Here is a 26,191-nt window from a genome sequence, read left to right as displayed (position 1 = left end):
ACAAGCCCAAGCAAATTATTGGGCTCATAAACTTCGCCTTTCCTCCTCCTCCTTCTATGCAGCTGGGGAAAATATGTGTTTATTTTTGGTTACAGAGAATCCTGGTTTGTTGTTGTGTACAAACTAAACATCACAGTTTTAAACGAACTCTGATCGGTTTCAAAACAAGCCAACTTCAAATTACGGGTTATGTAGCTGGCATGTTTTAACACCCCAGAATTTGTTTCAAACCACCATCTCTGATTCCTATATAACAAGCCAAAATTCTGTGAAACCAGAAGTAGACACTAGTGGTCACATGGAAGGAGACGAGGGGGGCAAATGTGCCTAAGGCTTTGCTTGGGCTTGTTCCAGTTCATGCTTGGAGTGCCAAACCACTGCTTACTGTTACGTTCAAATGCATGTAGACACTGACCAAAATGTTAACTTGACTATCAAAAATCTTAAGTAAAAGGAACTATAAACTTCCACAGTGTTAGAGTCCTAATAGTTTGCTTCATATTTTTCAGGGGTGCCACACAATTCTTTTAAATATTTCATGTTAGCAAAATCAGGACTCATTGGTCTCCCTGCATCCAGAGAAGAATACTGCAACTTTGGGGATTTTCAGTTGGCCAGTGATAGCAGTAATTTGACTGGGTGTGTATTACTTCTGAAAATTTTGAAACTGAATGGTGGGAGCACTTTCACAGTGACGTAATCTTTTAAAAAAAGAGTAGGGAAATACTGATGAAAACACAATTAACTGGAACAAAATCCCCCGTAGTTCAGGTAATTTCATACTAGACACCTCAAGTTTTACACCCCTTGGCAGAAGTGTTAGCAGGCTGTCACCCTTTCATAAATTGTTTAAATTATGATACCATGAAACCTTTTATAAGCCCCATTACTAACTACTGCCATTGCTTCTGCAATCAGTTTCATAAATACATAGCGTATTTTTGGGGAGAAGCTTAATGTGATGATAACAACAAGACAGCCATGGTAATTTCAGTGTCTCATGATTCTGCTCCTAGACAACAACGACAAAAAAATGGAGGAAGGGACAAGTAATGGTGCAGAAAAACACAAGATTTAATTTATTTGCAGCCAATGGAGATCTTCATTTCCCTCTCAGGCATGAAGGAAACAGAGCCATGCCACAAGCCATGCAGTGTGGGTGACATGCAGTTTTTTGTTTGTCTTTTTAAAAATCATATCTGACATAGTTAGTAAAAACAAAAAAGCAAATTCCTTTTCAGATGCAAGCATTATACTTGATCTGGAGTGCCTTCAATAGCCAAATGGCATATAACATTTAGGAGAAAGAACCCTGTCAAGATCCCACAGCAAGTCCAGTTTACATGGCTACCTACCCGTACTGGTCAGGCTGATGCATCATGGGAGCCTGAGTGCTGCCATAGTTGGGGTGCTGTGAAGAAAACATGGGGCGTCCGCCAGCCCCAGACTGGCTGGGATAAGCAGGCGACCTAATGTATGGTGGCCTAAAGCAGAACAAAAGAACAGCTTCTTTGGATTTGTATTGGATCACAAGCATGAACCACCTCGTCAGCTACAATCCTTCCATACTGAAGCATGTAGGATTCTTACTGTTGGGCAAATAGCCATATAGCTTTCCATTAGGAACCAAGGAGAAAAATGCTGTGCTTCCAAACCTCTTGGATAAAAAGGGATTCATCCCACAAGTTGCTTCCTAATGTTCCTTTTGCAATTAAGGTCTAATGACTTCATAATCTTCCTACAGGTGTTAGATTACCTGGGGCGCACAATGTGATGAAGAGGTTTTGAAATGTTGTGTTTTGATTATGGAGATACAGCAACTGAAAAGTAAGTCTACAAAATAGATTTGAGAGTTAGGCTTCAAGTGGGAAAGCAACCTACGGGTATTATGTTTGTGTGTTTAAATCAAATATGAAATTCTTTATCCAAATTCATAATGTGAATTGCAACCATGCACTCTATTTTACTGGCAATTATTAATGTTTAAAATTAATTATATTGCTTTTATGTTTGTAAAATACCAATTGCTCAAACCAAAACAAAAAAATGCATAAAACCTGTTGATCTACTGAATTTCACAGGAGCCCAGGTCAGTAATTTAGAAAGGTAATGTGATTTTATCCTATTAAAATAGTAGTATTTTGGGGGTTTTAAAAGATGTTTTAGGTCTACCTAATCCTCCATAGTACAAACAAGTTGTGTATACCTTTTCCTTTATATGCATAATAGACATAAAAATATCTGGAGTAATTAGTGCGTAAGGTCATCAATGGTATATTATATAACCAAATGCAATGTATATGTCTGTAGAAATGTGTATAAATATGTATTTTATATATGCATGCACTTAATATACACATGCATATAGATCCATCTTGCAAAACAATAAAATTCATTTTTCTGCTGAGGAAAAGTCTGTCTATTTCAACACTATGAAACAGAGAAACACAACATGATCTCAAGAAACGTGAGAGCATGTGTTCCCCATGGCTGCCATAGGCAGCACAAGGAAAGATGCTATTTGCGTTTCCACAGGTTTTTAGAACTGCAGGCACATACTGCAATCCAGTGACCAGGTATTCTCCCTTAAGGGTCTTGGAGATATCATCCCAGGGATAGTTGGCTGCACATATTAGCTATGGAGTGTAAATTTATGGTGCTAACTCAAGACCTGAGGAAGATGCTTCCTGTACTGCAAAAACCACAAGACTAGAGATTAATAATCCATATTTCAGTCTCCACCTCAGAACAGCAGTTATAAATTAGATATTCTGGTTAGCTTTAAAAAGGGTGGCCCCTGCCCACAACTGCTCATATCCATTGGCGAATGAATTTTGAAAATGTTCTGGAGACTTCAAATGCCCAAGAGACAACAACGATCCCAGCAATGGTGCTTCTTTCCACCCTCCTTTCCCCAACAATTCATGCCACACCTGTGTGTACAAAATTTACCCTTTCAGAATTGCAGGGGTTAATTGTAGGGATTTTACTTTTTACGTCATATTAAAACTGTGGAACTATAAATACTTATATTCATAGATATAAAACATGTCTTGAAATGGTAAACACCTGCCACTGTCATTTGGGTTTCTTTTAACAATTATACCATTTTGTCCTTTGCACAAACCTCCTTTACTTTATAAGCAAGTACATTTTAAATGGTTTTGGAACCTTTCCTTTGGACTCATACCTGCTCTGGGCGGAGTTTGCGGCAGCCTGCATCACTGCTGCAGCCGCCTCCTGTGCCTTACGGTTCACAGTCGGCATGGGTGGTCCCATCCCTGGGCCTCCCTGCTGAGACATGCCTGGAGAATTGGGGGTCATACTGCTCATATTTCCAGGAAACGGTCTGCTCTGCATCCCAGCTGATGGCATTCGTCCCAGGGGTATGGTACCACAAGGCTGGCCTGGCCCTTGTCCATGCATCTGGCTGCTGGCATTTATACCCATACCAGGTCCTGGGCCACTGTAACTCGTGTTGGTCACCCCAGAGTACGTTGGCTGTCTGGAGTAGTTTCCTAGACAAAACAATGTAACAGAGGAAAATAAAGTTACAACCTTGGATTCAGAGAAACAGCTTGCTGGAAAATCTCATTAAATGAAATAACCCAAACAGTGCAAGACACAAATGGAGGATTCCCTATCTATTATTCAATACTGGTTTTCTGCAGATAAGGATTTCTGAAAGTGGTGGACTTGCTTCACTGAGGATATGTGGTGGACAGGAGAAGGCAGGATATTTTGGGAGGTGGGGGTGGGGACTGCAGCTGCATAATCATCCTGCAACACCAGAAGCAGGGTTGAAAAGAGTGGGGAAGTAGAAACATAGGGGTGAAACAAGGAAGGACCTTAAGAAAATATAGCTAGGGTGAGTACTGTGCATTGCAGGCTGTGGTGGCATGTCTTCCTTGTTGCTCCTATACTTTGAAAAAGTGTTCCCAATTAAGCAGACTTTTCACTGAAATGGAAACATTAGATCCCTTTCCTCTCATTCTTCACATTCTAGAATAAGAAACACAGAACATATATAATTCCTTCCCCGTGCCCTTTGTACATTAACAAATAAAGATCTAGATTGGTATTGTCATAGTATCTTCATAATAGGTTCATATGCAAGCCCGGTTACATTATGTCTATTTCTTTTTCCTTCTTCCGTAAACTTTTAACTCAGTCATGCCTTACAAGTTCTATCTTGTGATTTTAAAGGAAATTAAATAACATTGAGCATTCGCTTTAAGAACTGACAACAAGCACTCCCACTATGTGCTTAAAATGAAATGCCAGCCTCCAGTTTTAGCTGCTATTTTAAATACAGTGGTACCTCGGGTTAAGTACTTAATTCGTTCCAGAGGTCTGTTCTTAACCTGAAACTGTTCTTAACCTGAAGCACCACTTTAGCTAATGGGGCCTCCTGCTGCTGCCGCGCTGCTGGAGCCCGATTTCTGTTCTCATCCTGAAGCAAAGTTCTTAACCAGAGGTAATATTTCTGAGTTAGCGGAGTCTGTAACCTGAAGTGTATGTAACCCAAGGTACCACTGTACAACTTTTTAATCCCCACCCCAGCACAGCCATAGGTAATCAACCTTTCTAATATAATTGATAAACAATTCACCAACAGCCTTTATTGCTGACATTTTACTTCCACTCAGATATAAATTCACTGGTATATCCACTGTTTGTTCTACACATATCTATTTTTATTATGCAGCTGTGTTTGCGAACACAAACCAGACATTCCCATTCATATTCTACGAGAAACAGGAAAATCTTTACGTGACATCAATACCTGCTGGGTCTTTTGTCCTGGAAAAACTTCTTCACACCTGCCTAGTAATCACATGGCAGCAGTGAGGACTTTGTGGTCAGGAGAAAAAACCTTGCAGGTTGAATAGCCCTCAGAAATCTAACATTATCTACTTCTGCTTTACATAGTAATCTTTCTAATATATATAATATAATGTATATAATTCCAATCGTCAGCATAGATCTGACCCATATATGCTATATTAGGAATCTCTGGTCAAGACTGGAACTTTATCAGATATAACTGCACTTCTTGAGATTGTAACTGAATCTTTGAAACAGCATGAGAAGCGTCTCCCAGTTTCTTTATACAAGGAGGAGGATCTATCCTAGCTGTTAAAGGTACTATATTACTATTCATAGACAAGATGAGTCACAGAAGATAAAAAACCCATTTTCTTTTGATCTCTCAAATGTCTTATGGCTTCAGGTAAGAAAGAATGTCTCTTTAAAAAAAATTAATTAATTTTTCATTAATAATAATCCAATATAAGCCACATTGATACAATACCAAATCATAATACAATTTAAGAAGCCAAATTATTCCATTCCAAATTAAACATTTTTGGGTGACTTCCCATGTTCTGATTTTGGGGAGATGATGATGTTGTTCCTTTACCTGCTTCCATTCTTATTTAATGTCCAAATAATACCATCCCAATGTAAATCATTTATCTTAAAGAAAGAAAGAGTGTCTCCATGGGATGACACTGAAGTCTCATCTAAAGCTGGGAGGGGGAACCTGTGGCCATCCAAATGTTGGTGAACTTCAACTCACACACTTGCAAGTGTGTATGTATATCCATGTGTGTGTGTTTGTCTCAGAGACACATTGACCTGTCTGAAGCCTCTCATATGATACTGTAAAATTAATTTGCAACAGAGAAGCATGAGTATAGATCTCTAACGCCTTGTAATCTTCTGGTATTAAAAAAACAAACATTTGTTCTGAATTTTCCTTATTGGGGCTACGTGCAGGGCAGCAGTAGAATAGACATCACCCACAAACACAGAGGAATCTTCTTTATCAAAGTGGTTGAGTCAGAATGGGCTAGGTTGACAAGAACACGATAACCTTTTAGGGGGGGAAATGTAGATTTCCTCCCTCAACACCTCAATAAATAAATAAATAGCAACAAACGAGACAGAAAGCCAGGAATGAGAATTACAAACTTATTTCCATGTTTCTCTAATATATTAGTAATTTGCTGGCAATGGCTTTGACAGCCAACAGATGGATACACCATTAGATACAATGAATGCAGCAGATGCTGAGCCAGCCTCCATCAGCTGGACATGTCAAGCAGCCAAGTGCAAGAGCCACACTTTTCAAGTGGGTACCGGTTGGCGTGGCAGCCTTGGAACATTAACAAGCAGCCCATTCTCCTTTCAGCCAATGGATTTCAGATTCCAGCCCATTTCAGTGAATTATCACTAATTGCAGGAGCTCTGGAGTCTTATATAGAGGAGAAAGCAGCGGCCCTATTAAACCAAATTTAAAATAGAGGAATGGAGACATAGACTTCAGCTTTTAAGTTTGAAAACAGAAATATTTCAAGATCCTCAAGCTCATGCCTAGATTGTAGCAGATTGTGTGACATGCACCAAATCCAGAGAAGCACTTGTACTCTGGTTTAAGTTCAAACTGTCTCAGTGTCAGTGTCATTGGGAAAACTCACAGTCCTAAAGATGATCTGGCAAGAAATACAAACACATTTAAGACTGAACAATAAACCTATTTTGACAAAGCCTATCTTCTTATTTACATGTTCTGTACAGTGTGTAGTTCTTCTTTAGATACTCAACAAATAAATATTTTAAATAAACTACTTAAAACAGAATTTTAATTCTACTGGGTGCTTCTATACAGATTTTTGGTAACAAGCTTGTTCCGAATCAATTCTAACACGGCTAACTGAAGACACTAACCATTTGCTCATGAAGTGTTTCTTCCTATAAAATAAATCACACATATCCAGCCATTTTATATTGCTTATGTGTGTATGTCATGCTATACTTAATGAACAGAAAAACTAAACTCTAGTTGTAAATGTATCAATTCCAGTGCATGTGTCTACCATTTTAGATACATGTCAAACATGCCACTGAATAAAATGAAGGTTGTCACTTATTCAGCCTAACTTTTAGGATACTGTATGATCACCAAAGCATGGAATCAACAAACCTCTGTGTGATTTGGCAGGCGGCTACATCTCTGATACACCAATGCTTTCATAGTTCCAATTCTTGACTAAAACCCAGAAATTCATTTGCAGTATAAAGAAAGTGGGGGAACAGGGAACTGCAGAACTTAACAGGAAAATGGACACAGTATTTGGCATGTTATCTGAGAGCATTGCTTTGGCATTAAAATCAATTCCATTCAGTCAGTTTGAATGGCTAATGTTTTACTAAGAAGAAAGCTACCATTTTCAGACAAGAATCTCAATAATTTCAATATGGCTAGGTCATTATGGTAAATTATAAATCTGGGTTTTTTTCTTCTTCTTTACAACATAAGCTAGTAGCTAATTATTGCACAGTTCATACAATTTGGGACCTTATAATTGCATAATATTTTACAAACCAAAAGGTTTCCACCAGCTGGAAAGCTAATTCTCAAAACTGCTGCCATTCAGCAATGTACCCAATTCACAGTTCAGTTTAGAAAACTAGAGAAATGGATGAATCTGCCTATAGAGGATTCAACCATTGTTGTTTCCAAGTGGCATCATTACATGCAGGCACCAAAAGCAACCATGCGAAGTAACTAATGTGGAATTAGAGGCAATCAAATAGCTTCTAAAACAAGCAGATGAAATCATCCATCTAGTGGACTAAAATTACTATCCCAATTAAGCAATTTCACAACAGAACAGAACTATTGTCAACACTTGTGTCCAAAAATCCTTGCAAGCAGCTGAAGAATTTGCTAAAATGGTTGGCAAGTTGAAACACTTAATGAAATATGGTTGCATCCAATGGTTGGTGGAAGGCTCTTTGATCTACTGGAGGTTTCCATGAGGAGAAAATGGGAAGAGATTATTTTTGCTGATTCCCCCTTACATCTGCTGCTCTCTGCACCCCTATAAGGTGGGACCCCTTAGATTCGAACAGTGTGAGAGGTGTCACAGAGGGGTCTGTAGAAGAAAGGTGAAATTTCTAAAAACAGTCTCTTCTACCTTTCTACTCAAGGACGTTTCTACTGCATCAAATAGCCTTCTGCCAGTAGAGAGACACAACTGGATTTAACCTATTAACTTTAAACTTAGCTCATGGAAAACAAAGCAGTCAAAGCAGTCTTTGGCATCATCTCTTCAACTGGAGTCAACAAGAGTTTTAAAGCTCTTTAAAATATTCCCTCAAAATTCTAAAACATGTAATAAGGGAGCTCACAGAAACTGAAGGCTTCTTTAAACAGCACAAATGTTATGTTTCCTCTCTACAGTAAATATATTACAATACACACTCAACAATGTTGAATCCTCACAGGCTTTCCCGCTCCTCCATCAATGAAGGAAAGTCTTTATGTGAAGCAAAGAAATAAATGGATACAAAATCTTTGTTCGGCAGAACTCAAAGCACTCATTACAAAAGCTGTATTTGAGGCAAAGGTCTGTTGTATTACATCTTGCTTTAAAACCATCTTGCTCCATTAAAAGTGAATGGAGGTCCTTTCTGTCATGTCTATATACAGATCAAGAAGTCAAAAGATGGAATACTTATGCCACAACTAAAACATTATGTTCATGGGTGGGGGGCACACCAGGTGATTATAATGGAAGAGAAGGAGCTGTACAACTACTGGGATCAGGAACAATGTAGGGATTTTTTGTCCAAAAAACCATAACATACAAAAACTGTATGTTGATTTTCATCCTTTTTTTAAAAAAAAAAGTAGTTCCCTAGTTTGAATGGTCACAGGATGAAGTGCAAACTGCACAAACTATCAGTGATATATTCAGGCACTATTTGAATGAACTTAGCTTCTTCCCAGGTTCATTCAACCCCCACTCTAGGTTTGTAAGAATGGGACTTCTCAGGAATAAGGGCCTATATGGGAGCAGGGAACTTGGAAGGCTAGGCTAATCAGTTGCAGCCGATTTGGGTGACCAGATACATAAACTCTTAGTTTCTTGAAGAACACTAGTCCTTAGTTTTGGGCAAGCCAGCTTATTGCTCCTATCCTGACTGACCTGCTACCACCAACCCTTGCTAATACCTTGCTTTTGGAATCCTGTCTACCCTCGAACCACTCTGCTGTGTTTGACCTCAAGACCCTGCTACTAGACCATGCCTCACTGTGCTTGATCTTAGCTTCTCAGCCCTGACTTGTAAGTAAAATTAACTATAGCTATTGTAAACAAGCAACTGTAGGAGGGAACAGGAGACCAAAGTCAGAGGCCATGTGAGTCAGAGGCCATGATGTCTGAACTGGACCAATAGTTTAGGAGCATCAAAATCCACATAGAAACTAGCCTAGAATTAGTATCAGTTTAATGTCATTCACCAAAGGCTTTATGTACCAGTAAAATTAATCTACAATGAAGTCTATTTTTATACCTATTGTTCACACTAAAGGAAGAATATTTTAAGATGAAATATTCCAGTAAATAATTATGATCTATGTTGCCTGGACGGAAAAAACTTTAAGATGAAGAACAGCTTTATGACAAAAATGACATTTTGGTTGAGAATAATAAACCATAAAGTACTGTATATTATGTTCAGAAAACCACACCATTAAAAAAAAAACTCTCCTCCAAAGAAGTTGTTGGGAAAAGATCAGTGGGTCTCAGTATATGCCAGGAAGATAAGGGATATAGTAATTATGGCAACCTCTTCGGAGGTTTTACAGTGAAGCTAGGTGAGTTTTGGCAAGTAACATGCACTTTTACTGGAATCTGTGTTCGTTCATATCTAACGTTTTGGACAAACCTGAAAAGCGTGCAAACCCACAGAGGGTGAGCCAATAAAGTTGCAATATGAAACACTGCAAAAACAAAGGTTTCATATGACTGGCTATAGTTCTTCAACAATGCCTCTGAGGGCCAATTTAAACATTACAACTTTCATGTGAAGTCTGCTAGAAAGAATTCAACACTTATTTATTTTTTATCCTGACTTTCTTCCAAGCAGCACAGAATGGTCTACAGGACCACCACCCCATAAAAACCACTTACCCATTTAATTGGCCCAAACAAATATATTGTAGCCATGCCACTGGATGAGATTAAGAATGTTGGAGGAATCTGATGAAAATGGACCATTGAGCTGACATGGATTCTTATATAAATGCTTTTCTAAACAAGTGGACATTATATGCAAATAGAGATGTAAATTGCTTTACTGTTTACATATTCAATCATATATAATTCCTGCTGTCCCATAAGGAGCTCCATTGCTTTTCTTTCTTCAGCAGTGTTGATTGAGAGTTGACTTTGTTTCTAGGGGCAACTTATAGGTGCTAAGGCTGCAATCCTAACCATATTTACTCCAATGTCCCATTGAATTCAATGGGGCTCACTCCCAGATAAGCAGTTATGATTGCATCTTTAATCTGCTTCCTACTGTGAAATATAAAATCTAGTGTAATGCAGAATTCATTACACTGGTCAACAACAAATTTGTTGTCTGCGTTTTTTCAGCTGATTTAGGACGAATCTGATGTGCTGAATCCAAAAATCACATTGGTTTTGCTCAATCAAGTCAAGTTTTTGAGTTATGGCCACATGTCATTTTTTAAATATTTTGTTCATATGTACGCTTGTGTGGAGCATTTTAGAAGAAGTTGGTGGGGGTAAAATGCCATGTCGAATAATTGTTTTGATTGGAAATGATTATTTTAATGACAAGAAGTATTCAGGTTCGATAGTTCTGGGTGATTATGTCGAAAAGGGATCAGTTTGAAGTCATAAAACCTCGAAATCTTCCATAAATTGGTGCGGCAAAGCATACAGTTGGGGGATCAAAACCCCTGGCTCACTCAAGTACACTGAAGGAGAACTATGAAGCGGTGAAGTATGTGCTGGAGAAAATTGGTTATGATCAGCATAAGTGGTTTATTTGTGTTGACCTGAAGATGGTGAACTTTTTGTTGGGACAACAGTCTGGCTTCACCAACCCATGTTTTCTGTGCATGTGGGAGAGTAGGGATCGTGCTCAGCATTACATGAAGAAGGACTGGCCTGTGCGGGAGAAATTGGTGCCTTGCAGAAAAAGGAACGTCATCAACGACCCTCTGGTGGCAGAGACAGAATACTCTTCCCACCGCTGCACATCAAGTTCGGCTTAATCAAGCAGTTCACCAAGGCTCTGGACAAGGATGGTGACTGCTTCACTTACTTGTGCCAGGCTTTTCCAGGATTGACCATGGAGAAGTTGAAAGCTGGCATCTTTGACGGTCCTCAGATCCGTCAGCTCATCAGAGATCCAGAGTTCGGAAACTCAATGAACGAAGTGGAACTGGAAGCGTGGAAGGCATTTGTTCCGGTAGTGAAGAACTTTCTTGGCAACAATAAGGCCAGAAACTACGCAGAACTTGTCAACAACATGCTGACTGCTTTCAGAAACCTGGGCTGCAACATGAGCGTCAAGATGTACTACCTATTTTCACATATGGACCGGTTTCCTGAGAACCTGGGTTCAATGAGTGACAATCAGGGGGAGAGATTCCATCAGGACATGAAAGAGATGGAGATCAGGTATCAGGGTCACTGGGACGCAGTCATGATGGCTGACTACTGTTGGACTCTGAAGACAGAGACCTCCCTGCTGGTGAGCATTCCAGGAGTTCCAAGAAACGGAAGTTCAAGCCCTGAAGTTTGAAAATTTACGTGTACTTACCTTTATCAATGGCCACCATTCAGTTTACAGTAATTGATGTTTCGATCAGGTAATCAATATATGTTGTTGGAAAAACATTTTTTTCTCTTAAAAACATATCTAGGATGATATGTGTTGACAAAAAGCAGCTGATAATGCCATAAAAATGTAATTGATTTTGTCACAAGATCTGATTTTTTTTCAAATCAACATAGCACAAAAACCTGACCTAATGGAGAGAAACAGATGCCATTTCCTGATTCAGCAGTGCAAAAATACCCTAAATCATTTGTAGAAATCTAGACAACATTCAAAAAGTAAAAAATTGTTGCCCAGTGTTATTGCTCCTTTCACATTGGTACCTTTTGATTTCGTCCATGCTCCTCAATTTAAAGTCTGAGGAGCATATTTAACTAAGTGTGAGTGGAACAACCTCTGCTTGTGCAATGGGACTTCTTTGTTAGAGCCTACACTCCTACTCGAGTGTAGGCTGAACTCCTGACATTCCTCACTCCCTTTCCCCTGTCCTGTATAGGCTTAACTATGCACATAGGCTTAACTGTCACCAAGTATAATAATAAAAACTACAGAAGTTGTGCTAGGGGTTGCACAACATATTTCACAAGTACAAGACGTCAATTGAATTTGGCTGTTGCGGTAAACTAGGGCCTCCTGGCAGCAGAATGGCTGTTGCACAAGCTGGCTGTAACAATTGGATATCAGCTACTGTCTTCTAGCACTCAGCTGAAATTGTCTGCATTATTCAAAAAGCTGGCCACAACTTGAAAATCTTTAGTCTGCAGCATATCCTGGAAATGTCACAACAGGCAACTTTAACTTGCAAATTGTTTGACAGTTGTGACTGACACTTTCAAACTGACTAACTTCACACATCTCTAAATTAACTTTACCAATGAATGAAGTTTCTTTTTTTTTAAAAAAAAAATTATCATGTATTAAATTTGTTAGTAACTTTATCTTGCCCATGGCAACCCAAAGTTTATGATCCACAAGTGTGATCTTTTTGCATTCTGTCAAGACTTTTGAGAAATCAATTCCTGGTCTACTTAACACGGACTGAGCTACAGACATGCACACCAACATTACTATATTTATTCTGTGAACTGAGTTACTTCGCCTCACTTACATTACAAGCATTAACTACAGATAGCTGCTCACTTTGGACCAGGGGTGCCAGCTTGAATAAAATATTGGGGGTGAGGCAGGTAAGCCCTACCCCACATAATCGTTTACAAGATGTGGCACACATGCATCATTTGAATGGCAGTGCCCATCAACCTTTTTTTGGGGTAGTCCCCTCAAATATTTTACTAGGGGGCAGGGTTGAAGGGACCTTGGTTCCAAAGAACTGGCTCCTATGCTTTGGACAAACCGGTAGCTACTCAAAATAAGTTGGCACCACCACAACCCATATAAGAAGGATGAACTTATGTATGAAGCAGAAGTACATGAATAATCACAGAAGCAGTATACCTTTTCAGAATTAATTTACTAAGAGTAAACTGAACCATCTGGGCTAGTCAAAAGAGACAACCTCCTTCAATAGACACTTCCTCTTTCAGTTTGCTATCGTTTTATAGCCACCTGGATATAAGCCAGGCCTATCTCTTAAGTGCATTAGTAGTGGCTATTACTCTACAAGAAAAATCTGCTACATTTTGGAAGTTTCAGCTGTACTATTGCCAATTACTGATGTTCAGATATTAAGATCTGAGCTAACGAACATGTTTCACCCACAAGCTCCTGAATGCAAGCAGGCTTCTTGTCGGCTAAAAATAACAACACCAGCTAGCTGCCAGCTAGCTAGCTTCCCCTCACAAATGATTGAGCATACTTTAGGATCAAATATATCAAGGCAATATTTCTTTGAACTGAGTGGTGCTGACCCGTGGCTAGAATAATAGCAGGAGTGAAAAGTGCTGGGAGGTGCAGATGAAGATTTGCATAATCTGTTCTTCTATGATCCTAACAACTGTGGGACAGTTCATCACAAAAATTATGAGTTTCTACTTTTCCACTCACCCTGCCCTAAAAGATATGGCCTTTATTTTAAATAAAATAATTCTGAAAACCTGATGACATGTGAATGTTGTTGGTGACTGCAAAGGTCTATAAAAACTGACCAGAAAACTACATGACGTCTTCTATATATTAGCCCAATGTTAAATTTTATTGTACAACAATGTTTTATAAAAATCCTTCTGGAGGAAGAACTGTATTGGAATTAAATATTCACATGGATGTTTGATTCTGATATTATTTGTTGTGGCTTATGTTGTTGTTGTTGTTGTTAACTTTGCTGTCTGGTCTTTGACCACAATAAAGACTGATTGATATTATTATTATTTTTCTGATGGGGTTCCCTGAAAAAGTGTCCTCTAGTGGGTCCTGTCCTAAATCAGCAGGATCATAGGATTTTATCCACTGATTGTGGTGGGCAGCAGCAGCAGCAGAACTGCTGTGATATTTGCTGAGCAGTTGCTAGGTGCCTGCCATTGCAGCTTCACTCCAGGACATTGTGGGTATTTAAAATAATGTGCAGCACGAACACCCAGTTGTCAAGTACAATGTAGGTGGGGCAGGAATGGAATCAATGCTGGGTCTCCTGGATCTTGGAAGGTGCCCAAGAAAGTTAAGGCTGGCTCTGTCTGGAACCACCCCTTCATCTTAATTCCTAGAAAATAATTCCAAAAAGTTGTAGAGGTAGAACGTGGGAGTTTGTCCTCCACCCTGCCCCCAATGTCCACATGGGAGAGGGGTATTTCCAGGGGAATAGAGTTTCATGTAAGGCAGGCACTCAGAACTGAGTTCACTTTCCAAGGAAGACTCTGAGATGAAGATTAATCCATGTGATATTTTGAAACAGGCTTAAACCAACTTCTTACAAGCAACAGAAAGCACACTTGTGACCGGAGGTACATATTAGGTGCTGTTTTGTGCAGGCTGTGAACTTATGAATTCTTGCTATCTGTTTAGAATAAAAATGGGGGGTAGACGCTTGTATTTCAATTATGTTCAGCTAGTATTTTTAAAATTAAGAATATTTCTCATAATAACTCTTTTTCAAGACATCCACAAAGGAATAATAAAGATAAAAGGAGTGTGCGTGTGTGTGTGTAGTCTTTTTATAAAAATATAAAAAGAAAAACACATAAATTTCTGCAGGATTAGAAATGTTCTATAGCATTGATTAAAGACTGATTAAGAGCTGGTTATTTTATGTGTTATCTGTTTTACCTTGTGGCCCATACTGGTTCATCTGAGTTCCATAAGTACCACTTGAATTGCTCTGTGGAAAGCTACCAATTCCAGAATGTATTTGGCCTCCGGGTGAAGGATGGGGTGACATAGATGGTCCAGTTTGCTGAGGCGTGTACTGAGACAATTGAGGGTTTCTCTGAATGCCTGCCAGGAAACCTAAAAGAGAAATAAACACAACACAGGAACAAATTAAATACTTCCACATGGAAAACTCAAAAAATTTCTTTACCAACCCCCCCCCCCCCGAACATTAAAACTTTGGTTTGAGATAGCCTTCACCAACCTAGTGCTCTCCATCCAGATGTTTGGACTAAAACTCCCATCCCTTGCTGGCTTGGGTTGAGGGGAGTTGTAGCTCAAAACATCTCAAGGACACCAGCTTAGGGAAGATTGTTTTAAGGCAATGGTTATTTGTATCACATATCATTATATATGGAGAGCTGATGCACGAAAGCCACGGCAGAATTCCAAATCACAGATAACACATGACATTACTTAAGGGCATCATTTGTGAACACAATACTAATTATGCGGTTTGGAATTTACTCCACATGTAAAAGCTGTGCAAAATTCAATAGTAAGATAATGGATTAATATTAAAATAAAACAAGCTGAGAAAACAAGGAATTGGCAATTACCTTGAAGACAGAACAATCAATGTTATATGGACTAAGTATTCTAGGCAGATTGACATTAAGACAGATTGCACAAGGGTACTTCTTGTAAGCTTTGTGAAAGTGGTGGAAGAAGCATTCAAATATCTTTGACGATTGCTGCTAATGGACATGGACACAGATTATGAATATTCAATCAAATACCAATACCTGTTTTACCTATCCTAGCCATTTTACTGCTCTCTAGACGGTCATCCCAAGAGTTTGGGGTTGTAGCAGCTGATCACAAAGGTCATATTTAAGACACCAACCAGCCTACACCACTCAAGAGTACTTAATTAACAGTAAAGGTACGGTATTTTAGATGCAGCAATTTATTATTTTGTTTTGTGGAGGAGAACTAAGGCAAATATCTTGTGACCTTCAGTGAATCCAATCAATTTTTAAATAGTAGTTTGGGTGCTCATGTTTAATGGGTTCACCTTGATGCTGAGGAGAGTGCTTCTAGAGGAAGGGTTTATATAAGTGCCTGGCAGGAGCCCAGATGCAATTTGCAATCCTCAGGATAACTGCACTAGTCTGTTCTTTGCTACTCCAAGAAACTGAAAGAGGACTATTAGGATTAGCACAGGTGGCACAGTTTGACAGAACAACTGTTGCTCAAACCTGATTACCTGGTACCTCCCCACCACCACTCTGTCGCCTCTGACCTTATTTAGAACTGCAATACCAAGCCTGCCATGAGTAAAACTGTTCTTTAGACAAGTCTTAACAAACAGGAAACTAGTACTTTAAACATTAAGTGAAGGTATATAGCTTCTGTAGAAACAGAAGTGACAAGAGTCACTGGAAGTATAAGTCCAAAAGGAGAATTGTTCAAATGAAGGATGCGCTCAGACCAGAACTCATATTTTCTTCTCCAAGGATTGTGCCAATAAACGCTGAATTTGTACAACTTTCCCAGAGGGGAGGTGCAATTTCACTTTCCTAGCATTAATCTCTCTAGGGACTGAATATTACAAATGGGAGATAGAGATTTGGAAGGAAATGTAAAGGGAAGAAGAAACAGACAGGCTATGAAATCAGGAAAGAAATGGAATAAGCAAAAGGACAGAAGTTAGAAGAAATTACTGCCTCAATATACAAACATTTCCCCAATGCTACAATGTACTTGGACATAAATAAGTGGTCTGGCTGTCAAGTACAGTCACAGTCTCTAACAAATCTGACAATGTTTAGCAAACAGTATTCAGTGACAATTTGCTTTTTCTTACTGATCGTATCAACAGACTATGACTGTATTTCCAGGATGAGCAGAATCAAACACGAGGCTGATAAAGATATTCTAGTGAGTGCAGTGTTATTTGGTGTGTGGATACATGAAGTATATTAAGAGTAATCTGTTCAAATCAGAACAACGTGAAGACTGAGATGATATTGGTAATAAGACACTTTTCACTCCAACAGTAATGAAATGACAAATGCAATGAACTTTCATGCAAAGGATCTATTGGACTGATATGTAAGCTGAAAGCCAAGCTGATTGTTTAACTTGCTGTCAAAGAACAAAAAGTAAATTTAAATGTAAGAGGAGATGGATAGGCCGGTTGTAAGTAAGAGAGGTTCAAATTTTCAGGAGTTTATCTTCTCGGGATGCAAGGGGTGCAGGGAATGATATTTATAGTAGATGGAATGGACCATTAACAAAACACCATCTTTAAACATTTGCATTACCAATGCACTCATCTCAGCAGATGGGAAGTAGCATTACAAAATCAATTGGAACCAAATCAAAGAAGCAGTGGAAAGTGAAGGCAGGGCGCTCTCTTAACTACCCCTAATAACACATCATCTTCCACTTCACAAAATGTCAAATACTACATTTATAGGGGGGGCCCTATAAATGTCTACGGGAAGAAAACCAGCTAATGCAAACCTGACTTGTCACATTAATTTTTATAAACAATCCCACTGCTTGCTGTTGTTTTATTTTGATGCTACAGCAGCTACAGAAACGAAGCGTGTTTTTGGTGAGCAGTTCCATTAGCTAATATAAACTCAAGCACTTCAGTGGCCACTACTGGGCGATATGAAAGTAGTGAAGGTTCACTGGACAGCAATAACACACAATACCCTTTCTACTTGGCATTGCAACCGCTTATTTTCATGTTTGCATCTGCTGTTGTGTGCAGAATGATTGACATGTTTCTTCACACCAGTTCAACAAAAGATGTTTCTCTGTTGCTTGGGTGAAATAATAGTCACACAACCTGTCACCTTAGCAAATTTGTCTCCCACTATAAAGGCTGGTAATACCAATTCACTTCCTCTCCAAGGTGCCAAGTTTCTAGGGACTTGAGAAGTATACTTCATTTCTTATAAGATCCTACATGCTTAAATTCTGTATACTATGTTTAGTGTTTGTTTGCCAATTTCTTTTCACAAACTGAATTGCTTTGGTGAAGGCAGAAAATAATGACCTAGCTAAAGCTTTAACCCAGACTCCCTACTGTTCCACCAGCTGTGCTATTAAGCTAAGTGGCTGAATCGCTCTCCCAATTCTTTCTCTGATATGACAAAAACCTCAACTATGTAAGGCAGGCAATGATGTTTAAATATATCCCCTCCCCCTTCTTTACCCTCTTCCTGTCTAGTCTTGAAATTAATATCATCTATCATTGATAAATTGGAATTGGGGGAAGGATTAGACAGATCACCCAGATGGTAGCCTGGAAACCTTTCCTTATGCAAATCTTGCCCAATGCTGTCGGATAGACATTGTAACGTGATGCACAAAGGGCACAGACACAAAGACATGAGTGACATTTGTCAATACAATGAAAGCAGCAAAGAAATGACAGACCTGAAGCCATTAGCCTGCTATCTCATGTGCAATGGATTGCCATGCCATGTAAAGTGATCTAACAGGAACATCCTTTTGAATATCGAGCTATTTCCCTTTCACCACTATTATCCAGCTATCTACTGAGCAGTCCCATTTTGCGGAATATGTATGTGCACACTGAAATGCTCAGAGAAGAAAGCTCTACAACTCTGACAAAACCAAAGGTTCTTGGATAATAAGTGTGTCCTGTGACGATGTATAACAAGACTGGAGACCACCTTCCCAATAAATGTTTTCCACCATCAAAGCTGGACAGAAGAGACAGAATAGAAAACTTACTTTTTGGGAACTCAGGAAGCTGATTCATATCATTGACTCATCTAATTCAATATATTAACAGGCAGTGGCTGTCTAGGGGTTCAGACAGGAGCAGGGTCAATGGGGGCCTCATTTGGCTGGGGGCCTCAAATTCAAAGAGGAGCTCAAATTTAGACATTTATGCTGCTCAGGTGGTAGTCAGAAAAGAACCGAGAAGAAAGGCCCTTGCTTGGCCCCTTGAGACACCTGCATACTTCAGTGGTTTTCCAACCCCCACTAAAAAAAATGTATTACAGCACAGTTTGCAATCCGTTGGTATTCTTTTAAAAACAGCTTGTTTTAGGCTTATATTCTATATGTTGACCTACAAATGACATCCATTGCTGTAGATCCTCAATAAACAGTTCAATAGTTTTAAGAAAGCTTTCCTAACAAAGATCATCCAAGGTATTACCTATTTAAGTTAAAATAGAGAAAGCATGAATTTCACAGCTCATGAGGGAAACCTGTGCCAGGGACAACGACCAGATTCAGTAAACTTTATTGGAAGCCTGGTGATAGGAACATTCACTGTCACTTTGTTAAGCCCTTTACCAATGAATGGTTCTGACCTATTTCTGTACTAGCCTAGGGGCTGAGATTTCAGACACTAAAAAAAAGTGTAAAAATGTTTCTACTGAGGTATCTTATTGTTAGCAATTGTATACAGGCAGAAATATAATCTAATCCTTTCCCCAGTCTCAGCAACAACAACAAAAAAACCAATTTAGCTAAAGTAAATAAAAATTCATCTTCAAGAATATAACTGCATTTATCAAAGGGGGAAAAAACCCCAGTAACCAGCTGCTAGACGATAATATTTGTCTAGAGACTTGATTTTAGGTTTTGATTCTGCTGACGTGATTATTTAGTTGTCTCCTGCCACAGAGCAGTTTTTGAGGGTGGCTCCTTCTCTCTGTAGGTAGACACTGCCGATTTCATGTCTTCTTGAAATAAGGCATAGCTGCTGTATATTTAGCATATGCCAAAACTAATCAACTCAGTCTAAATATGAAGTTGGCTGGGGAAGATAATATGCCTGATATTCAACATTCAATCTGAAACTGACATCCATCAGGTGCTGAAATTGGCACTCAGATTCTCCAAGAATAGAGCTGGTTTGGCACTCTTACACCAATTTTAAAGGTTGCAGAACAAGGGAAGAAACTCCCAGCCCTTGATATGTACTCTGCAACTGGACCAAACATTATTTGGGCAATCCTCAAACCAGATACTATTCCCAGTAGGAAAAGAAGTACCACATCACTCCCAACTTTTCACAGGCTAGGAGCTGAAATACGTTTAAACCAGTTCAAACATAAAGATACAACTGCTTTATGGGATTACTTTAATAAAGGTGACCTTCCACGTATCTTTTGGTATTGCAAATTCAGCACCTACAAAAATAAGCGCAGTTATATAAAACCCCAATCTCCAACTTGCTTCAATCAGTGTAACCCAGACTCAGGAAGGACACAAATATTTCCTTGAATTGAGCTGCATCATTCTGTACAAGGGATGAACAGCTGGGAAACAGAGCAGGGCCTCCTTTGTTGTTGCATCAATGCTGCATGTCATTTACCTCCAGAAAGCTGCTGTAAATTATTCCTGCATGTTTAAAAACAGGCATCCCTTTTGGTGAGCTAGGACTTCTTAACAGTAATGCATGGTTTCACTATAGGTTTATTTGCTACTGGAACAACATAGAACCTTCTTCCCAGTAGTCTAGTGCTACACTGTTCTGGTAATATATGTAGAAAGGAAAATGGTTCCAATTAAATGCCAGGAGAGGGACAACACTGCTGTGGGACGGTTCAAATCACTCGGCAGACACTCACAGTTCTTCTCTATGGACTTTCCTGGAGCAGAATGGGATTGGACAAGCGGGAGGTGGCTTCCACACTGCTCTAGGAATGCACTGATACCATTCAAGTGTTGAGTAATCATGAAGTACACACTGAAAGTATAAAATTGGCTTTGGTACCTTGTGGATGAACATGCTAACACTACCAGAAAGAGGCTTTATATATGTTTCTCTCTCTCCCTCTCTCTGTGTGTCAGATGTGGAAAAACATTAATCTCTGACCATACTTTATTTGTCTGTTGTGAGCCATCCCACTTTTTTCTTTTAAACAAATGATCCAGTATTTTATTAGGTTTAACTTGTGTTTTTTTTAAATGAATGCTATATTATTGTACTTCTTCTATTTGCTGCTTTGGGTGGCAGAAAAGGTGAGATAGATATACAAAATAAATGTATAAGGAAAATTATAAATAATAACAAGAGCAGTGTTATTCTCTTTTTCTGTGGGTCAGATGCTAAATCCTAAAATGCAATAAAAATGGAGGAAGGACATCCTTTTAAGATTTAAAAACTATTCACAGTGCTTTTTGGTTGCAATTTGATTAGGATTTTTCTTTCTCTGTCTCTTCTTTAAAGACGGCAAATAGATGTCAGAGAAAAGATACTCTTTATCAAATGTCAGTATTAAGTCATAATTGTATCTGAATAGGAAATATGAAGGGAAATTCCCTAAATGGTGCGTATGACTTCTAAAGAGATAAATATGTTTTGTGTTTCATTAAATGAAAATAAATGGATGATGAAGTGACAGGATATAGATGATGGAAGTAAATAACATTAAAAGGAATAAGGAAAGCAAGAGCTTGTAGTTACATAAATTCAGTTTGCTGTTTAGTATGTGTGTGCAGGAAAGCACAAAGAGAACATCAAAATGCCTGTTCACATCCCATCTGTTTCTGCTTCTTACTGGATAACAATCTCCACTGCCAAAAAGCCATTTAAATTTACTACATTGTAGCTACTGATAAATATCACTTCTGTGAAGATCTAATACTAAATAAGAACTTGATTTTGAGATAATGCTTACATGCAGCTGTGTCAAATAGATCAAGGTTTCGCTCAGCTCAACACCTGGATTCTATAAGGCTGCAATTTGTTACCCACTGTGATTCTTTGCAATACATTTTCCCCCCAGAACACACTACTTGTACCCCCCTTCTCCCCCTCCATTTAAAAACCAAGAAACAAAGCAAGATGAAACGCTATCACAAGATGCAACATGTAAATGACGGGAAGGAAAAAAAGACCCTAGAGGAGAAATGATGAAAAGCAGGATATTGGCAAAGGGTGGCAAAGACAAGGGGTTTTCGGAAGCTCTCGTGATGGGTACCTTCCATGCAGATCTGACAGGCACAGAATGGTGCCATGAAACTGCCTCTAGCAATAGAATACATTTTCCAGCACATCACAGCAACTGCAATAGCATCAATTCTACTTGCAATCCATGTCCAAACAGAAAAAAAGTTCTCAATGGTCCTGTTTCAGCACATCTCAAGGACTAATTAAATCCTCATTACTTTCTTCTAATTATTCCAGAGCTCTGGGATTTTACTGAGCGAGTCTCTGATGGTATATCAGATGAAAAGGGTTAAATAACCTGTGTTGATTTTGAAACTCCAGACCTATTCCAGACCTTTAGCATATCATCAGCATTATCATGAATATTTAACTATACACTGCTGTGAAAATTATAATGGGAGAACAATTAAAAGTTTTTTTTAATTAATTCTGACCCATATACATTTGCCTTAATAAATAAAGGCTTTTTAAGCATCCCCTTCATGATAGTGTGTGCCAGAGTAACAGCATGAGACCATTTAATGCTTCCATTAGAGTCTGTGTTTTTAGCAGTTCCCTATCTACTATTTTAATCTGAATATGATGAACCAGGGTGTACTTATTTCAAACCAAAAAGAGCACTGAGGATGCCAAATGAGAATGTTTTAGCATATAGAGAAAATATATCATGCACTGCATTTTAATTAATTTTGTTGTAACTTAGGTGCTGCCTTGAATATATCCAGGTATAGCAAGACATGATAAAGGATATAGCAGAAGTACCGTATTGGCCCAAATATAAGCTGCATCTTTAAAAGTCAAGGGGGGGGGGGGAGAAAAAAAGACAATACCCGAATATAAGCTGTTCCCTTAAAATTCTGCAGGCATTCTGTTTTATCGTATTTCTGTTTCAGCAGCGATATCATAAAAGCCAATTTTTGTAAGGTTGTGAATTTAAGCCGCATTTTAACTTTTCACGGTTGAAATTTAGGAAAAAAGTGAGGCTTATATTCAGGCCAACACAGTAACTTGCTGGGTGGGGCTAGCTTCCCAGCATGGGGGCGGGTGTCACTGTTTACTAGGTGGAAAAGGGTGATGTGAAGCACATGGCAGGAGTGTCAGATTGGCTCCACTGGTGCATCCCCACCACCTTGCCCCTCCCAGTAAGCAACAGCAACTCATGGTACCTACTGAAATCAGAGATGACCCTGAGTGTCTACCTCTTTCTTGTAAGGCATGTCTCATATTTCCTGTTTGACCTGACCACCCAATGAGAAGGTAAGATGTGGCTCAGGCACCAACTCTATCAAGCAGATGAACCCAGAATAAAGCTCTAGAAATTGTTCCAATGTAGTACAAAGGGAGAAAAGAAGCATGACTATCCCACCTATACTTTGAACTTCTTTAAAAGCCATCAATCTATCACTCTTACTGCCAGCAAAGAAAAACTTGAAGGGACCAGAATGTCCAAATCTCCAAAAAAAATTCTGAACTATATTATATACATGCATTTGTGCCACACACATGCAAACTGCACAAAGGAAAAATCTGTTTGTTTGAAAGTTCTATTCTATTATAGGATATATATATATATATATATATATATATATACACATACACACACACACACCCACACACCCACACACACACACACACACCCCCTTAGGCTTGAAAAAATGAAAAATCCCAACTGGGTGCTGAACCACCACTGATAACAAAGTAAAATAAACGTACACACTTTCAGAATGATATTATGTGTAAACTTAATGATTTGTTTGTGTGGCTTTCATTTAAGAACGGCGAAACTTAGATGTTACCTAGCCAAGCAAATTCCACAGAAAGTCTGACTAACGATATGTTGAGGAGCAATAAACATATTAGTGGTCTTTTGTTCATGCATTCATTCATTTCTTTGAAGGAGAAAAATGTTTCACAAAGTGCTAGAAGGAACAAAAACACTCTGAAAGTGGAGGGTCACTTGGAAACGTTTATATCAGTAAGCCAAGTGTTTAAATTACTGTATCAGATGCCTGTGGATCAGGTGTCTTTGGCAGGAACGATTTTCTGCTTGGGTTTTTATCAGTAAATGACAAGCACCTCCCCTTTGAGCCCTTGTGCTCTCCCCTCCCCTCTCTAACTTCAGTGGAAAAGCAGTTCAAGCAAGCAAAAGAATCAACTAATGTAACACCCTTTTTAAAAGGTGAAGTTTTCCATTTCAAAGAAGTCTCTAATCAATGACAGGGCACAAAAGGGAATGCACGCATGTTTATCCGCGCACTGTTCAGACCTTACAGAAGCTTTGGGGAAACATGTTCTGCAAAATCAATATGGCCTCACTGGTTACAAATTTTGTATCTGCTGCATGAAACAAATGTACATTTTAAACAAGCTAGGTCACAAAGATTAGCCGTAGCATGACAGGAGCTTCAATAAATACTCTAAATAAAAAGCCAGGTCTGTTGAAGGCAAACATCAGAAGGATTTTTTAGAAACAAAATGGCACCGAGACTAGTGCCAGCAGAGCAATTTGAAGATTAGATTCTAAATTCTCAAACTGCAGGTTACAATAAATTATTCATTTTTTAAAAAAACAGACCATTTTTATTTGGCCTCGTGATTCAGAGTTGGATGCCTCTCTTTACCACACTTCATCAGATTCCACGTCAGGCACTGAAGACACTGATGTTTGGCTCCAATCAATGACTCAGCTGGAAGCATTCCCAAGGGTGGAGAAATGGACAGCAGAAAGAGATTTAAGTCCTAGGACTTGGAACTCATCAACAGCATGGGCTCCACCACTCAGCACAAAACACTTTAAGCACTACAGCTCTGTCACAAGTCGGGGTGGCCAATGCCCCAGCTGAACTGAAAGCTAATTGACTGGAAGTGGACCTCATGCACAGCAACTCTGGTTTTGTAGGATGTGATAAGGAATGCTTGCAACTTAAGTTCATAGGAAGTACCAGATGAGTCAACTCCTGTGAAATTCTTAAACCACACATCCTTTAGAATCGAACAAGTCAGATTCCAAGGATGGAATGAGGAATGGATAGTCCATGTATCAGGAGCCTCTTGTCTGATGGGACGGAGCCACAGCAATAGCCTCCTGGCGGTGATGTAACTGCCACTTACAGGGAAGGGCAGGGTGGTGGTGAGACCAAGGTTGTGTAGATGTGCTGTTGGAGCTAATAGGTGCATCTGCATAGTCCCAACCTCAATGCTGCATTGAGATGAACGGCTCCTCCCACACACTATAAACCACCACAGTACAATGGGAAAACTCCAAGAAACTCATGCCACTATTATTTGTGGATAAAGAGAAAGCTTTACTATGTCTCTAAGACATAAAATAATTCTGGAACCAGTTGACAGTGCACCAGAAGATATTTAGGAGAGGCATTCAACATGTGTTATGTTGAATGCCTCTCCTAAATATCTTCTGGTGGAAATGACTCCAGTTAGTATCAGAGGGGGTATTCCAACTAGTGCTGTTAGGGCTATCTCCAGATTTGAGAGGGCCTTGGGCAAAGTGTCCTCTGGTGAGCTCCCTCTGGTCAGTGAGTCCTGGCACACTTACCTGATGATAGTGGCAGCATTCCAAGCAGCACTGGGCAGCTATGCCTAGCAACTCTTTCAATTTCCTCAGGTGCTTGTGAGTGACACAAGGTTGGGGGCACTAAATAAAATTAAAAGGGTGGCTAGATCCAGCCACCTGGCACTCCAGGGGTGCAGGGTCAGATAAAATGGAAGTTCAGTAGATGCTGGGTCTATGGCCAAGTTGCTGATCAACAGCTTTCAAAATATCTTGCAGAATTTACAAAAGGAAGTTTCCAGCAAGAAAAGAAAATGCATAACATGCTGTGATGATGGTTCACCCACTTTACTGGAATCCTGCTTAATAGATACACTGAAGCCTGTAACTCCCTGGTACTTGTCGTTTTAAGTGCCTGTGAATCTTTCCCCCCTACCCCTCCAACATTACACTACTCTCTAGCTATCAAGCAGGTGTGCTGGGAAGGTGCACATCTTCCTGTGAGCATTTCCAAAGTTGGCCCACAGCAATGCATGCCCTTCGCTGAAAGTGTCCTCTGAAGAGCCGGGAAAGGAAGGGGAAAGCTCACATAGCTTCTCACTTCTGTAATGCTTTAATAGCTGCTAATGCTGATATACAGACTAGCCGTGCACTCTTACACATCAAGTCATGAAATCTCAGTTCTTCCTGTGGGTTTAAAAACTCTACTTAAAGAGCAGCACTACAAGCACATTCAGGCCATGTTGTGATAAGATCATGATACTTTTTGAGACAAGAGGATTGGGAATGTG

The 26,191-nt window shown here is 39.3% G+C and overlaps 1 protein-coding gene across 18 annotated transcripts in view; it reads right to left on the bottom strand.

Moving 5' to 3' along the window:
• Nucleotides 1-26,191, bottom strand: part of ARID1B (AT-rich interaction domain 1B) — a 354,961-nt gene that overhangs the window by 65,008 nt on the left and 263,762 nt on the right. For 10 of the 18 annotated variants that reach the window (XM_083731947.1, XM_083731959.1, XM_083731961.1 and 7 more), the window contains 3 exons: nt 14,887-15,066; nt 3,191-3,518; nt 1,356-1,484 (listed from right to left, as the gene is read on the bottom strand). In XM_083731947.1, coding sequence (XP_083588073.1) covers nt 1,356-1,484; nt 3,191-3,518; nt 14,887-15,066 — 637 coding nt within the window. The remainder of the gene's footprint in view (nt 1-1,355; nt 1,485-3,190; nt 3,519-14,886; nt 15,067-26,191) is intronic. The other 8 variants (XM_083731960.1, XM_083731964.1, XM_083731948.1 and 5 more) reach the window with 1 other exon arrangement.

The sequence above is a fragment of the Podarcis gaigeae genome (assembly GCF_964106915.1).
Source record: "Podarcis gaigeae genome assembly, chromosome: 3".
Lineage (NCBI taxonomy): Eukaryota > Metazoa > Chordata > Lepidosauria > Squamata > Lacertidae > Podarcis > Podarcis gaigeae.
Note: the sequence above shows the minus strand (reverse complement) of the source record. Positions and strands in the feature narration are given on the sequence as shown.